This window comes from Macrobrachium nipponense, chromosome 1 (genome assembly GCF_015104395.2).
Source record: "Macrobrachium nipponense isolate FS-2020 chromosome 1, ASM1510439v2, whole genome shotgun sequence".
Lineage (NCBI taxonomy): Eukaryota > Metazoa > Arthropoda > Malacostraca > Decapoda > Palaemonidae > Macrobrachium > Macrobrachium nipponense.
In genome coordinates this window covers 172,454,514-172,468,817 of record NC_087200.1, presented here as the reverse complement: position 1 = coordinate 172,468,817, position 14,304 = coordinate 172,454,514, and the positions used below count along the sequence as shown (strand labels likewise).

The following is a 14,304-nucleotide window of genomic DNA, read 5'->3' as shown; positions in this document are numbered from 1 at the left end:
CCCTTCCTTAAATAAATCTCACCCAAGTACTGACAAAGCCCAAATAATTCATCAGGCAGAAGAAAGAGCAAAATCCTGGTGAAGACCTGGAGGGCAGTACACATTAACAATACCAATTTGAGAATACAAAAAAAGAAACATCCTGATATTAACCAACAATCTAATAATACACATATCGAATGTCAATTCATAAGCCCTATACACACTACATACATAATTCATAAGTTACAACCAAGAAACATGACTATTTACAGTGAATGTCATTTCCATTAAAAACACAAAAATTACAGGACATATAAACTATCAGATATAAATATTGTTAATGTTTAAAAAATAATTTTTAAGTGACTAATAACTGTGAGTCTTTGAAAGAGATTGTTCTAATAATTCTCTGACATTCTCTAACATCAAAATAGCTTCATATCATTAGCAAGTATTCAGAATTAACAATAAACAAACAGCTATGTTTTGATATCCTTTAAATATTAAATGGAATGTGTGATTAGGTGGATATTATAATATTCTTGGTGAATTACCATAATCATCCATAAAACAACCAATAATGTTTGAAAGCCATAATAGTTACTATACTACAATATGACAGCTTGGTTGCAGATGTTAAAAATATGAGCAATACATTTCCCAGCACTTACCGTCTCTCAAAAACTTCTATGTTAAGATTGAGGTACTCTCGTTTTGCCTTTTCTCTTCTCTTTACCATCTCTAACAAAGTGACAGCACGGGACAAATCTCGACGAAGCTTCAGCATTTTTTCATAACTTGACTCGTCATTCTTGCGATTTTTCCTGGTTTGCATCTTTTCAGTCCTTTTCCGGAAAGCAACATAAGGATCATTTGCTGCTGTTCCTGATCCCTTTTCAGTTTTGACTTGCTGTAATTAGAAAAAAATTAACATTTTCCCCTTAGCTAACCTAGCCTGCATGATACAGTATATATCATATATCTATATGAAATCACCACTTAATACAACTATAAAATGACAGTAAATTATGTTGTACCTTAAAATACATGTATTGTAAAAGCATAAAATCCAGCAGCATAATGCATTACTCAAACCACCAAAAGAGATCAAAGCCAAAGACTTATATCTATGTCTGACCTGTGGTATAAGTGCATGAGCTAGTCTCAGCCTTTTGTTAAGCCAGTAGTCATAGACAGCAATGATTAAGTCATCATCATCTTTTAAAAGCACCTTGGCCTCGTGCAATGTCACAGCCTTTAGTCCTGAAGCCTGTAAAGTAAAATAAATAAATAAATAAATAAATAAATGGTAGTATACATTAATCATTAATCACATATTATACTAACGACTTAAGAGATCCCGCTACAGCAAGCATAACCTTTAGCTTTTTGCATTTTATTTTCTAAGAGGTAGCTAATTGACATTAGCAGCTATTTTATATAACCTTCAATAAGACATGAACTTGTCATTATAAAGTCAATTAATTAATTCAGAGCAACACAACTAAAGGTTAAGAGAAAATAAGACCCTTTTTTTGAGTGTCAATCTTCATCTAATGAAAACTAAAGAATCATGAAGTTTTACAAGGACCACAGTCATTGTTAGAAGGAATGTAACCTTTGAAAAACGGGCCAGTGTAGTCCTTGTAAAGCTCAAGGATTTTCAGTGTATCTTTTGCAATATATCAATAATTACACTTAAGAATAGGGCCTTACTCTATCCTTATCTTTAAGGAAAGTGAATGTTTTTCATATTCTTCACAGCTATTGATCTTATCAATATCTCTCATTCAAAAACTTGCCCAACTTAATTAGCATAAAATAATGCAGGTTTACATTTTTTCCTTACTGATGATACCTTGCTGTGACTGTTCCTTATATGAATGGTTTCACCCATATCACATGGATATGTTTTTTTGGATGATAGGTTTTATAACTTAAAACTTACTTTTCTTTTTTTATAAGGAACACACTAATCATAAAACAGCCTAAACTTGCAGTCTTGAATGTCCATATTCTAAATGGTCTTACTACCTGACAGAATAACAAACCATGGAAGTGCCACCTGGATCCCAAAATACATTACCCCCTCTTCTTGGTTTATGTGTCTGAACACAAAGCAGTGAAACTTAGGGTGAGAACTCAGGTTTACGAATATTAATTGTTAAAAAATCTTGGTATGCTTCATCAGGATGACATCGGAAATGAATAATGATATTTTTAAAATAAAATGTTTTGTTTACAATTACCAAATAATTACATAACTAAGAATTTCTAAGTACTGGTGGCTAAAATTTGAAAATCGCAATAGCGATTCTTTTGTTTCGGTGCAGGTTGGTAGCCCGCCTACTACCAGGGAATAGGTAAACAACTCGGCAAAGAAGCTCAATTTTATTTATGCCTTATCATCCATGAGGGAAGGGTGGCCTTCCATTCTGTAATTACTTGGTAAGTATAAACAAAACATTATTTTATTATAAAAAATATCATTTTTGTTCAAGTAACTTACCAAGTAAATACATAGCTGATTCCCACACTGTTAGGAGGTGGGATTCATGGATGAACAACTACATATTGCAATTATAATTGACAATAGCATGCAAATAGAAAAATCTTGCCAACATTAACATAATACTTGTTGTTTCCTTACCTGTTAAGAGAGCTATAGCAGACAAAACTGCTTCTGGTGCTGCTACTCTCAACTTAGTAGAGGTGTGGTGTTAGACCAGGGTTACCTACTACATAGTGGGGGCCTTACTGGGAAGAATTCACCAAGTGCTAGTAAAGCCAAGCCATTGCCCTTGCCCTAGGCACACTACCATGAACAACAACAAAAAGCCAGAACACCGACAAAACTACCTACACCAAATATTAAAAACCACCACCCTACCAACCATTTTGGAGGGCATCCAGTACCAAGTACCCCCAGACTCCCCAAGGACTCAACAACAGTTTTCAAGGCAGAGAGTGAGGTAGGAAGGAATGCTTCCTATGCTTTTCCCATCACCATGCCAGCCACCACCAACAGCCCCAAGGCACTGCACTGATTAAAAATAGTTTCCACTTTAAGATAATGATTTCCAGTATGTAGACTGGAGAATGGAAGCCACTGAAAGATTATATCTGAGGGCCAGAGATGTCACTACTGCTCTAATCTCATGAGCCTTTACCTTCAAAACAGGTAGTCTCTCCACTGCTATCTGGGAATGGGCATCCCAAATGAGGTCACTAGAAAGAACGAAAGGGCATTCTTAGAGAGGATTGAAGGGTCCTTATTAGAGCACCACAAGCTATTAGAAGGTCCTCTAATGTTTTCAGTCCTGTGAATGTAAAACTTCAGAGCTCTCACTGGACAGAGACCTCTCTTCATCTTCCACTCCTATTATACAAGACAAGTTCTTGATAGTAAAAGGTTTCATAGGATTTTTGTTCTTAGCGAGGAAGCCTAAAGTAAATGAGACTAAGGCCTCTCCATTAGAGAAAACAACTCTCTTATCTAGGGCTTAAATTTCGATCACTCTTCTGGCCGAGGCTAAGGCAATCAGGAAGTGTCTTTCTAGCCAAATTCTTGAGTGAGGCAGAAGCTAGAGGTTCAATAGGAGGACCAGACAGTCATTTTAGGACTACGTCTACATTCCATGATACCTGCCGAGTGTCCTTATGTTTGCAGGTATCAAAAGACTAATCAAGTCCAATAAGTCTTGATTCAAAGACAAATCTAATCCTCCGCGCCTAAATACAGAGCTTAGCATAGCCATATATCCTCTGAGTGTAGAAAAAGACAATCCTCTAGACATCCTGAGGTACAGGAGAAAATCGGCAATCTTTGTTACAGATGTTCGAGAAGAGACTTGATTTCTTCTGCACCAAGATTGGAAAATGTTCCACTTGTACTGGTAGACGTTGCAGGACGACCTTCTACATTTCAAGACTGCCTCTGCAGCCGCTCTCGAAAAACCCTTTGCTCTGAGGAGTTGGATGAGTTTGAATCCTGTCAGAGCTAGAGTAAATAATCGTTGGTGGAACCTTAGCATGTGTAGTTGTCTGAGCAGTTTTGACTTTTGGGAGAGTAACCTGGACAAATCTACTAACAGACTTACCAGGTCCAGAAACCATTCTCTGAGAGGCCAGAAAAGAGCTTTGAGAACCATTGACACATTCTTGCGTGATTGGAACTTTTGTAACACCTCCCTGATCATTCCTAGGGTTGGAAAGGCATAAAGTTCCTTGTGTGACCAGTCCAAAGGCATGGCATCCACTGCCAATGCCGCTGGTTGGTGGTTGCAAACATTGCCAATGCTGCTGGTTGGTGGTTGCAAACAAGTCTATTATCAGCAATCCCCACAACTTCCAAAGATCTAAGCAGACTACTGGATCCAGAGTCCATTCTTTAGGAATGACCTGGTTGTGGGAACTCAGTTGGTCTGCTAAAAAATTCATCCTGCCCTGCATGTGTCTTGTCACTAGCTTTGTGTGATTCGAGTGGCCCAAAGGAAGGTCTCTCGCTACCTCGCAGAGAGAAAGAGTGGGTCCCTACTTGCTTGGAAATGTACGAGAGGGCTATTGTGTTGTCCATGTTTACTGCCACTATCCGACCTCTGAATTCTAGAACAAAAGCATGTAAGCCCAGACTAATTGCAGTCAGCTCTTTCAGGTTGATGTGCGAAGTCTTTTGAGCTGTATTCTATATCCCTGAGACTTCCCTGTTGCCCCGTCTGCAAACAAGTTAAGCTCTGGGTTCAGAGGAGAAAGTGACTTTTCTTCCAGGAGTCTTCTCTTTGATCTCCACCAAAGCAGATGCTGTTTGACTCCTAGCAAAATTGGGAACACAAAGTCATCTGAGAACTTTTTTTTTGTTCCACTGGGACCAGAGGTAAAACTGACAGATCCTCATATGAAGTCTGCCCAGTGAAACGAACTGTTTGATGGAGGATAAGGTTTTCAGCAGGCTCATCCAATTTCTGGCAGAGCACTTTGGGAGAGATAGGAACTTGTCTACTATGTGAAGACATGACACTACTCTCTTCGGGGAGGGAAAAGCCTGAAAAAGAAAAGTCCAGTCATTCCCAAATACACTATCCATTGAGTCAGCACTAGTTGAGATTTTTGCAGGTTGATTAGAAGACCAAGTTCCTGAGCCAACTTCAAAGTCTTATGTAGATCTCCCATGCAGCTTAGTTCCGTCGAAGAGCGAAGAAGCCAATCGTCCAGATAAAGGGCGATGCTGACTCCATCAGATACAGCCAACCCACCAGAGGAGCCAGAACGCGACTGAACACTTGGGGAGCCATAGTCAGACCGAAGCATAGAGGCTGAAACTGAAAGACTTGGTCATTGAAGACAAATCTCAGGTACTTCCTTGAGTCTGGATGAATGGGGACATAAAAGTATGCGTCTTGAGAGATTTGTCTCCATTTTGAACTTTGTCTTCAGGACAAAGACATTCAGCGCACTCATGCCTAGGACTGGCCCCCAGCCACCTGAAGACTATGGGATCACAAAAATTCAATTGTAAAAGCCCTCAGTCTGTGGTTCCTCCACGCTCTCGATCACTTCTCTTAAAAGAAGGGCAGACACCTCGTTGGCCAGAGTAGAATACTTTGCTGAGACAAGAGAGTACGCAGTCAACGCAATGGGTTGCTTGACTAAGGACGGATAGTCGATGAATGGAATACGGTACCCCACTTGTAGGACTTCTACCACTCATTGTTCTGCTCCTCTTCTGCTCCATTCTTGCCAGAAACGATGAGACTGGCACCTACTTCTGCATGGGAAAGACTGTTCTCATTGCTTAGGGGTGGGCTTGGAGGAAGACTGTAACTGTTTTGATTGGAAAGCAGACATTTCCTCTTCACTTGGACTGCTCTCTGCCACCACGAAAGGGCAACCGTTGCAAGGGAGAAGTAGACTTAGGGACAAAAGACAGTTTCCCTGAAATGCTTCGATGATTGGGAGAGCAAATGCTGTATTGACTTCTTCTGCAAGTCAGAAGCGATCCCACTAACAACATCCTGAGGAAAAAGGAAATCGTGAACCAGTGATGAGAACAGAAGCGCCGATTTCTGGACTGAAGTCACTCCTTTAGCCATGAAGGAGCACCACAACTCATGCTTCTTAAGGATGCACATCGCAAAGGTAGGAGTGATTTGGCAGGAACCGTTGCTAACACCTCTATCTAAGCAAGAGAGAACTCCTAAGAGGTCGGAAAACACAGACGGAGAAATTGCAGAAGCATCCTGAATTTTCTTACCAAGGGAGCCAATAGTCCGGTCCATAAAAATAAAAAAAACTTTTAAAATCTTTAGAAGTAGGTGATCAATCTCAGCCGAAGAAAACCTCATTTTCACCACCGTGAAAGCCAATCTCTGAGAAGATTCTATTAGTCCTGAGAAGTGCCCTTGGACAGAGGCAGAAACACCCAAAGAGGGAGACTCCCCAGTGAAAAATTATGTATGTCTTCTCTTAGTCAAGCAGGAAGGAGGGAAAGAGAAGACTGCCTTCCTTTGAGAAGACTGCCTTCCCTTGTGCTCTCTTTTCTGCTAGCCAACTTTCAACCTCACCCATAGTTTTCTTGGTTGAAATAGAAAGTACTAGCTGAGGGAGATCACGAGAGACTGAAGAAACTTTACTCATCTGAAGAGTTGTAGCAGGAGCAGCCAGAGTAGCTGGCTTGAAAAAGTTGGGATATCTTTTTCAAGAAAAATCGCAAAAGTGAAGCTGTTGATGGTTTAGAATTGTCTGTAGCAAGGTCTTCCTCTTCCGCAGACAATACAGGTGACAAATGAGGGTCGGCCGCGCAGACCAAAGAAGAAGACATACCAGTAGCTGTAGGCACAATTGGCGCCACACGCGACTCAGGTTCAGGTGGAAAAGGGAGCTCTGGCGCTAATGGGCGCTCCTGTGCTGCTGGAAGTCTTAGGTGCCGATGGGCGCTCATGTGTCAATGAGGGATTCGGAGTTGATATACGCTCGGAAACATGGCTAATAGAAACAGCTCATACGGGAGCCACAGGAGACAAATTGCACCCTGGTGTTGTAGGCCGCTCGTGACCCGTAACTGGTACAGCTTGAAGAGCCAAAGGTGACACTGGCGCCAAAGCACACATTGAACTCAGACGCTTACATCTCGCTACAGGTCAAAAAGTCTCCTTCCAGAAGTTTACCAGAATTATCCAAAGAAAAGGTCTCTGGGCTATCCCAGAAACTTACAAGAAGGTTTAACCTCCTTTACCTTCTTAAGCAGTACCTGATCGGTAAAAGAAAAGTCCACTGTAGACTATTTTCAGTGGTCTGGATTTGTCACTATTGCGTCACTGGCGCCGTTTCTCTGGACTCGATAAATCTGAGTTTGAAGAAAGACCATGACCACTGTCCAAAACGCCTTTCTAATGGCTGTCTTTCGCTATCTGGGAAACACCTACAGGTGCAACTGAGGGGCCGACCCCACAGACCTCCTTTGGGCCTCTGGTATGAATTCTCCCAGCTCCTCCATTGACACATTAATTTTTTCTTTATCGAGACGCATACGCACTGATTCACCTAGCTGAGCCACAGAGAGTTAGCTAACAGCTCAAACTTATGTTCAAACTTTGCATTGAGACTGGCAATGGCACTGGGATCGGAAGCATGGGAGTCGGGAACAGGATTAGGTGAAGAGGAAAGACCAGGTTTGGGGGACAAAACAGAAATTACAGGCACTTCAGAGGAAGATTCCTGGCTAGCTAATGACCTTCCATACCTAGCAGTAGCCTTATGTTTCTTATCTTTTTCTAACTTTGAACAGTAAAAAGATAGAACCCTCCACTGTTTTTTATCACAGCCTATACACTCATTACAAGTTAAATCAATAGTGCAAACTTAACCCCTATATCTAACACAAACAGAATGGGAATCATACTTTGCTGAGGTTAACCATGTATTGCAGCCTTTGCTGCATAAACAGACACTCGACTTACTAGAGTCAGACATCGCTAAAAAAAAAACCCTCAAAATAACAGACTGAAAACCCTAAACTAGTCAAAGTACTGTTAATTACACCTGACTAGTTAATAAACGTTGAATGGATATGACAAAAGAATCAGAGTACTTCACCAAAGATACTGGAAATTTTCAGGGAACGACAAAATCCATATTCAAAGAAAGCTACAGCTTACGACCTTCGTCGGAAGCTGGTAGAAATAAAATTGAGTTTATTTGCCAAGTTGTTTACCTATTCCCTGGCATTGGGCAGGGTACCGACCTACACCGAACAAAAGAATCGCTACTGCAATTTTCAAATTTTAGCTACTGGTACTTAGAAATTCTTAGCTATATAATTACTTGTTAAGTTACTTAAACAAAACTATACAGCTCCAATTTAAGTGGGAAGCAGCGTTACTGAGTGCCCCAGACTGTCTGTGTCTTAAGGATCCAAAAGTGCACACGGGACTGTGTGAATCAGATCAAAACTCAGGTATCTTAGAATATTAGTTTAAAAGCCATAATGTAAACTAATACACTTGAACTGTGAGAATAGCCATGCAATCCAGATAGATGTCAGTATCTCTGAAACAAATGAATGAATGGATGCGGATGCAGATAAGTAAGGGAAAAATATTTCCCAACATTTTTCACTGAAGGTAAAACTTGGAATCATACTATGTCAACCAGTGCCAAGTTAAGTTCAATCATTTGTGTTTGTTATCGCTGATATATTTCAGACTACAGTGCCACTGTCAGGTACCTGTATTTAAACTGAAGATTCATCCATACTTTTGAAAAGGGATGAAACAGACAGATAAAATTGTACACCTTCACTTCTCAGTGTCATCAAATAACTCACTAGACTTTTCTCAACATCACCTGCTTCAATTGTTAAGATATGATATTCATTAACACCTGCTCCTTCCACTGATCTGAAGAGAGGAGAGGCCCGAGATATTATATATAAAGTCCTCAGCTCTTTGCTCCTAGCAATAAATGGCCCTCACTGGGCAGAGCACATCATCATTCTCATTTCCTGAAATTGCAGACAGGCAAGGGATGGTAAATGAAGCAATGGTATGACCCTGATTAATGTTTGATTCTACAATAAGAAATTGAAGGATAGACTGACCAATGGCCAACATCTGGCATGCATGACTACAGTGTTTAGAAAAACGCTCTGGTGACGCACGTTGGCGCGCATGGGCAGTAGCGCGTCTGGTGAGCGCTTACTCTATTGCTGAGGCAGTGGTGAGGCAGCGTGTTGGGTACACGCATTACAGGTGAGTGCTGTCTAAAGGACGCATGCGCAATCACGAGTGCTGTCGAAGCGCGCTGTCCAAGAGCAACACAGCACGCCAATGATTGGTGCGCATCAGGAAGTAGTTCTCGCTGCGGTGTAGAAGGTGTTAGCGTGTTGTCCCTGTGAAAGAGAGAGAGTTTCTCTGCTACCTCTATCTAATGAAGGCTCCTGTGCACGTACCGAAGCATTACACATTACAGGGGAGCATTCAATTAGCGAAGCCTCCTGTGCGCGCACCGTAGCATCACTCATTGTGGAGGAGCAGCTCTGAGAAGTCTTTACTACTTCTCTGAGAGTCACTGTTGGCTCTCGAAGAAGGCTTGTCAGGAGGAGTCCAAGGACCTCGTCCTGGGACAAGGCAAAGCTGCAGGGCCTGCATCCTGGAGGGCAGGCAGACAGGAGGACGGACCTGGTCAGCATCGAAAAGAGCCTCGCAGGGGAGGACTTTGGGGCCTGCGCCGCAGAGGGAAGGGCGTGTTCCTTAACAGCAAAGGAGGATGAAGCCGACTCCTCTGAGGAGACTAAGGAGGAAGACGCAGCCCCAGAGGAGAGTGTCGACAAGTCTCTCCTTCGACGGCAGGCCAGGAAGTCCCAATGAAGGCCACAAAACATGAAGGGCGTATTCGACACGTACTGAAAAACAAGGCTCATCCTTAGAAGGGCCAGGCCTTCCTGTTTCACCAGGGGAAATGAGCAGGTCTTGCTCTTTCAAAGACTGGCCAGGAGTTAAATTGTCGCTCTTATGCGCTTCACTCCCAGAGGAGTGAGATGCTGAAGGTCTGTGTCATTTAGTCTTCGAGGAAGAACTCGAAGGTGAAGAATCCCTTTTCTTCTTACTTTGCTGCCGGCGATACTCAACCCACTGGGCAGGTGACCAAGTACGACACTCCTCGCGGGGATTCCGATGTACAGAAATGCCCCTTGCAAGAAGGACAAAGGGAGTGAGGGTCTCTATCAATGAAGTCCCACACCTACGGCTCGGGACACCATTCTTCAGAACGCTTTTCTTTGTCTACAAACACAACAAGACGCGCAATTTCACCTGTAGAGCGTCAACGCTCTGAAGCGCATTTTAATGCGCACAGCTCTAGGTGTTCTCCCGCACGCAAATTTGCGCACCATTCGCCTACACGCACTTATGCGCGTTCAGAACGTGCGGGCGCCCGCACTGACACGCACTCTTGCTCCTGCAGATACACACTCACCTGTAATACCTTTTTTTCTGTTTTTTTTGCAAGGTTTCCACACAGAAAAGAAACGTCTGAGTCGGAGTACTTTCATCATCTGCTCCTCCTCCCAAAGTCCCATCTCCACCTTGGGATCCTCGTAAAGCTACAACCCAGCCTTTCAAAAGGTAGCCTTATAGGCCTTTCACCTTTGATCAGAGATTGTCGTTCCCCGACTCCCCCTCGAGAACAAGGCCACAAACGGGCTCCTTCTCCTTCATATGACCTTCCAGCCCCCCTTCCGATTCCTCTTTGGAAGTTGGGAGAGCAGTTAAGGGGATTTACTATCCCTAAGCTACCACGAGTGCTTAACATCAGGCGAGAAGCACTCTGGAAGCAAAGGCATCCCGTGACTCCTCCGTACGAGTCCAGACCTCCAACCTCTCAAGGTTCTCGGGAGGAGTCCAGACCTCCAAACTCTCAAGGTTCTCGAGGAGGAGTCCAGACCTCCCAACCTCTAGGTTCTCGGGGCGGAGTCCAGACCTCCAACCTCTAAGGTTCTCGGGAGGAGTCCAGACCTCCAAACTCTCAAGGGTTCGTCGGGAGGAGTCCAGACCTCCCAAAAAAAACTCCTCAAGGTTCTCGGTTGAGGAGTCCAGACCTCCAAACTCTCAAGGTTCTCTGGGAGGAGTCCAGACCCAACCTCAACCTCAAAGGTTCTCGGGAGGAGTCCAGACCTCCAAAACTCTCAAGGTTCTCGGGAGGAGTTCAGATCCAACCTCTCAAGGTTCTCGGGAGGAGTCCAGACCTCCAAACCTCTCAAGGTTCCTCGGGAGGAGTCCAGACCTCCAACCTCTCAAGGTTCTCGGGAGGAGTCCAGACCTCCAAACTCTCAAGGTTCTCGATCTCCCAGGGCTCCTTCCCTTGTAGAGAAATATCATATCTCACCCATTGAGTTCGCACTCAGCCAAGATCCTCCTGACAGGTTGCGGAGAGGGCTCCATCTCCCCTCTCTCCTCCAGCTTCGCCAGAAGCAGAGAGGCATCCTCCAACTCCACCTTCCCCCTTCTCGCAAGGGACTGTCCGACGGGGGCATAAGGACATGTGGAAGGAAGCGAAAAATCGCTCTCGCGATTCTGAGCCTCCAAGGGCTCCTGTGGCTCTGGGGGCCTCGGCTCCCGGACCTTCTGCTGCCCTTCATCAGCAACTAGAGACTCAGCCTTCTTCTTCAAGACCCCTCTCATTCAGGCCCGGTACGTCAATGCAGGGGGAGGATGATTATCACGAGGCAACCGACAATTCAGCTGGCTACCTTCCGGAACCAGCTGCTCCAGCTATTCCAGATGTGGCAGCTGAAACCACCTTCCGTGAGATCATCAGTCTCATCTGGAAGGTAAACAGCCTAGGAGAAGCTCCAACTACTTCTCCGAAAGGCCATACGTCAGATGCATCCAAGGAAGGATGGGGCGCGCACCTACTGCAACACCTGGCATCGGGCCTATAGTCCAACCAAGAACGTCGAGATCGTATCAATGTGCTGGAACTTCGAGCTGCCTTCCTGGTACTCCGGCACTTCAGCTCTCTTCTGACAGGTCAATCGGTGGCGCTGATGAGCGACACCACCACCGTAGTGGCATACGTGAACCATCAAGGTGGCATTGTGTCTGCAGCTATGCCTACTAGCAGAGCAGATTCACGAATGGGCAGCTCTCAACTGGTGGGGTTGACAGCTCGGTTCATTCCAAGCAAATGGAACATCGTGGCAGACAATCTGAGCAGGAGGACACAGATCATTAGCTCCGAATAGTCTTTGGCTCCTCGGATAGCAAACAAAGTCTTAACTTTGTGGGGTTCCCTAATGACAGACCTGTTCGCTACCGCTCTAAATCAGAAGTTACCAATTTACTGCTCTCCAGTTCCAGATCCGGCGGCGGCGTTCGAGGACGCATTCCAGCACCCCTGGGACAGTCTAGACGTCTATGCTTTTCTGCCATTTTGCCTGATCAGGCAGGTGTTGAATCAAGTGTGATCCACACCTTCCCTGTCCATGATGCTAGTAGTGCCCAAATGGTACCCGGACCATCTACTTCTGCTGGTAGAGACTCCAAGAGTGCTTCTGCCACTCCCCCCACCTCCTATGCCAACCACGTGAGGATCTTCCACAACACAGTGAGCTTTTTACATCTTCACACGTGGAGGTTATCCAGCAGCTCCTCACAGCTAACGGCTTTTCGTGAGAGGCTGCGACAGCAATGTCAGGATACCTCAGGAATTCCTTAACGTCTGTCTATAAGACCAAGTGAGCCAAATTCTGTGGTTGGTGTCGTTGGAGAGGCTGTTCTCCTCTCGGAGCCTCTATCCCCTTGATTGCCGACTTCTTACTCTGCCTCCGGAGAGAGAAGCTCCTTTCGGTCTCGGTGGTAAAAGGTTATCACTCGGCTTGAGCCAAGTCCTCAGACTGAAGGGAATCGATCTCTCTTCCCCGGAGGAACTCTCTATGCTCATACGAAGCTTTCAACAGGGTTGCACTCCGGTATTGGCAAAGCCTCCTCCCTGGGACATTGTTGCTGTCCTCAGGTCTTTTAAGAAAGCTCCGTATGAACCGTTATCCGTGGCATTTGACAGGGATCTCACACTGAAAACGGTTTTTCTCCTCACCCTTACTTCCTCCAAGCGAGTAAGCGAGCTTCATGGCCTAGCTTATACTGTCGTTCATACTGAGCGCTGAACCAATGCCTGCTTCAGTTTCGTCCATGAGTTTGTTGTGAAAACCCAGAATCCGGCCCAGGCTGATTCTCAGTTTTCTTCGTTCCAGGTTATGAACCTCAGCACAGTAACCAAAGACCCAGATGAGCTATTTCTCTGGCCTCTGAGAACACTGTGGCACTATCTCCAACAGACCAGCTCTACTCAACCCACCTTACAACATCTCTTTGTAAGTACGGGCCTGTCAAAGAAGAGGGTTACAAGGAATACCATTTCACATTGGATTTGAGAAGTGATCTGCTGTACCCTCTCCTCTCCCTCTTCTCCACTTGCTGGTACCAGTCGAGTGAAGGCTCATGATGTGCGTGGAATGAGCACATCTCTTGCCTTCAAAAAGAACCTCTCTGTTACCCAGGTTGTGGAAGCTGGAACATGGTCTCACCCTTCTACCTTCACCAGGATCTACCTTAGAGACTGTACCCAAAGCTACCTCGACCGAACTGACTTTGGTCCTGTGGTAGCTGCTCAGCAAGTAATTTAGCTGCCTCCATGCCCACAGAGGTCGGAAGTATCAAATCGAGGATCGAGGTTCCATATCTGGCTGGGGGTGAATGTGAGAGTATGACTAGCCTATTTTCTTTACACCTTTTCCCCTTACTTGGGGCCACAGCATCGAAACCCATTCTCCACCACTGATTTCGATACTGGTAAGCATTCCATGTCTGACTTGTGGTTTTTCTGTAGACATGCAGAAGTCAGTCTCCACACTTCTTTCTGAGGGGGAGTGTGCTGCAACCCAACAAACCCGTTATGATTATATAGCCTGGTTTTAGTTGCCAGAGAGAGTTCTACGCTCACACCTTTGAAACCCAGGCCATCAGCCATCAGGTCGCTTTTACCATGGCTCGTGGGGTGAAGGATCCACGACCCTGAGCTATAAGCCTGGGTCCTTGCATCCCGGGTTCCATTCTCAGCCAGCAAGACAGGAGTTCCATCCCTACCTAAGGATGAGTCTCCTAAGTAAAGGATGGAAGGTTTGTATACAGTGTAGGAACAAATGATATTTTTGAAAGTAAAATGTATTTTTCCCTACCCATACAAACCTAGAGTCCTTTACTTGTATGGTCCAGCCAAACACCCACCCCCTTGATTCAGGGGTCATCATCAAAGTCCTGGCTGTAATCA

At 44.6% G+C, this 14,304-nt stretch overlaps 1 protein-coding gene across 3 annotated transcripts in view; it reads right to left on the bottom strand.

Annotated features, from left to right (window-relative positions):
* Positions 1 to 14,304, bottom strand: part of LOC135219838 (enhancer of polycomb homolog 1-like) — a 102,468-nt gene that overhangs the window by 20,869 nt on the left and 67,295 nt on the right. For all 3 annotated transcript variants that reach the window (XM_064256949.1, XM_064256948.1, XM_064256947.1), the window contains exons 4-5: positions 1,121 to 1,252; positions 654 to 892 (exon numbers count right to left, since the gene is read on the bottom strand). In XM_064256949.1, the coding sequence (XP_064113019.1) occupies positions 654 to 892; positions 1,121 to 1,252 (371 nt within the window). The remainder of the gene's footprint in view (positions 1 to 653; positions 893 to 1,120; positions 1,253 to 14,304) is intronic.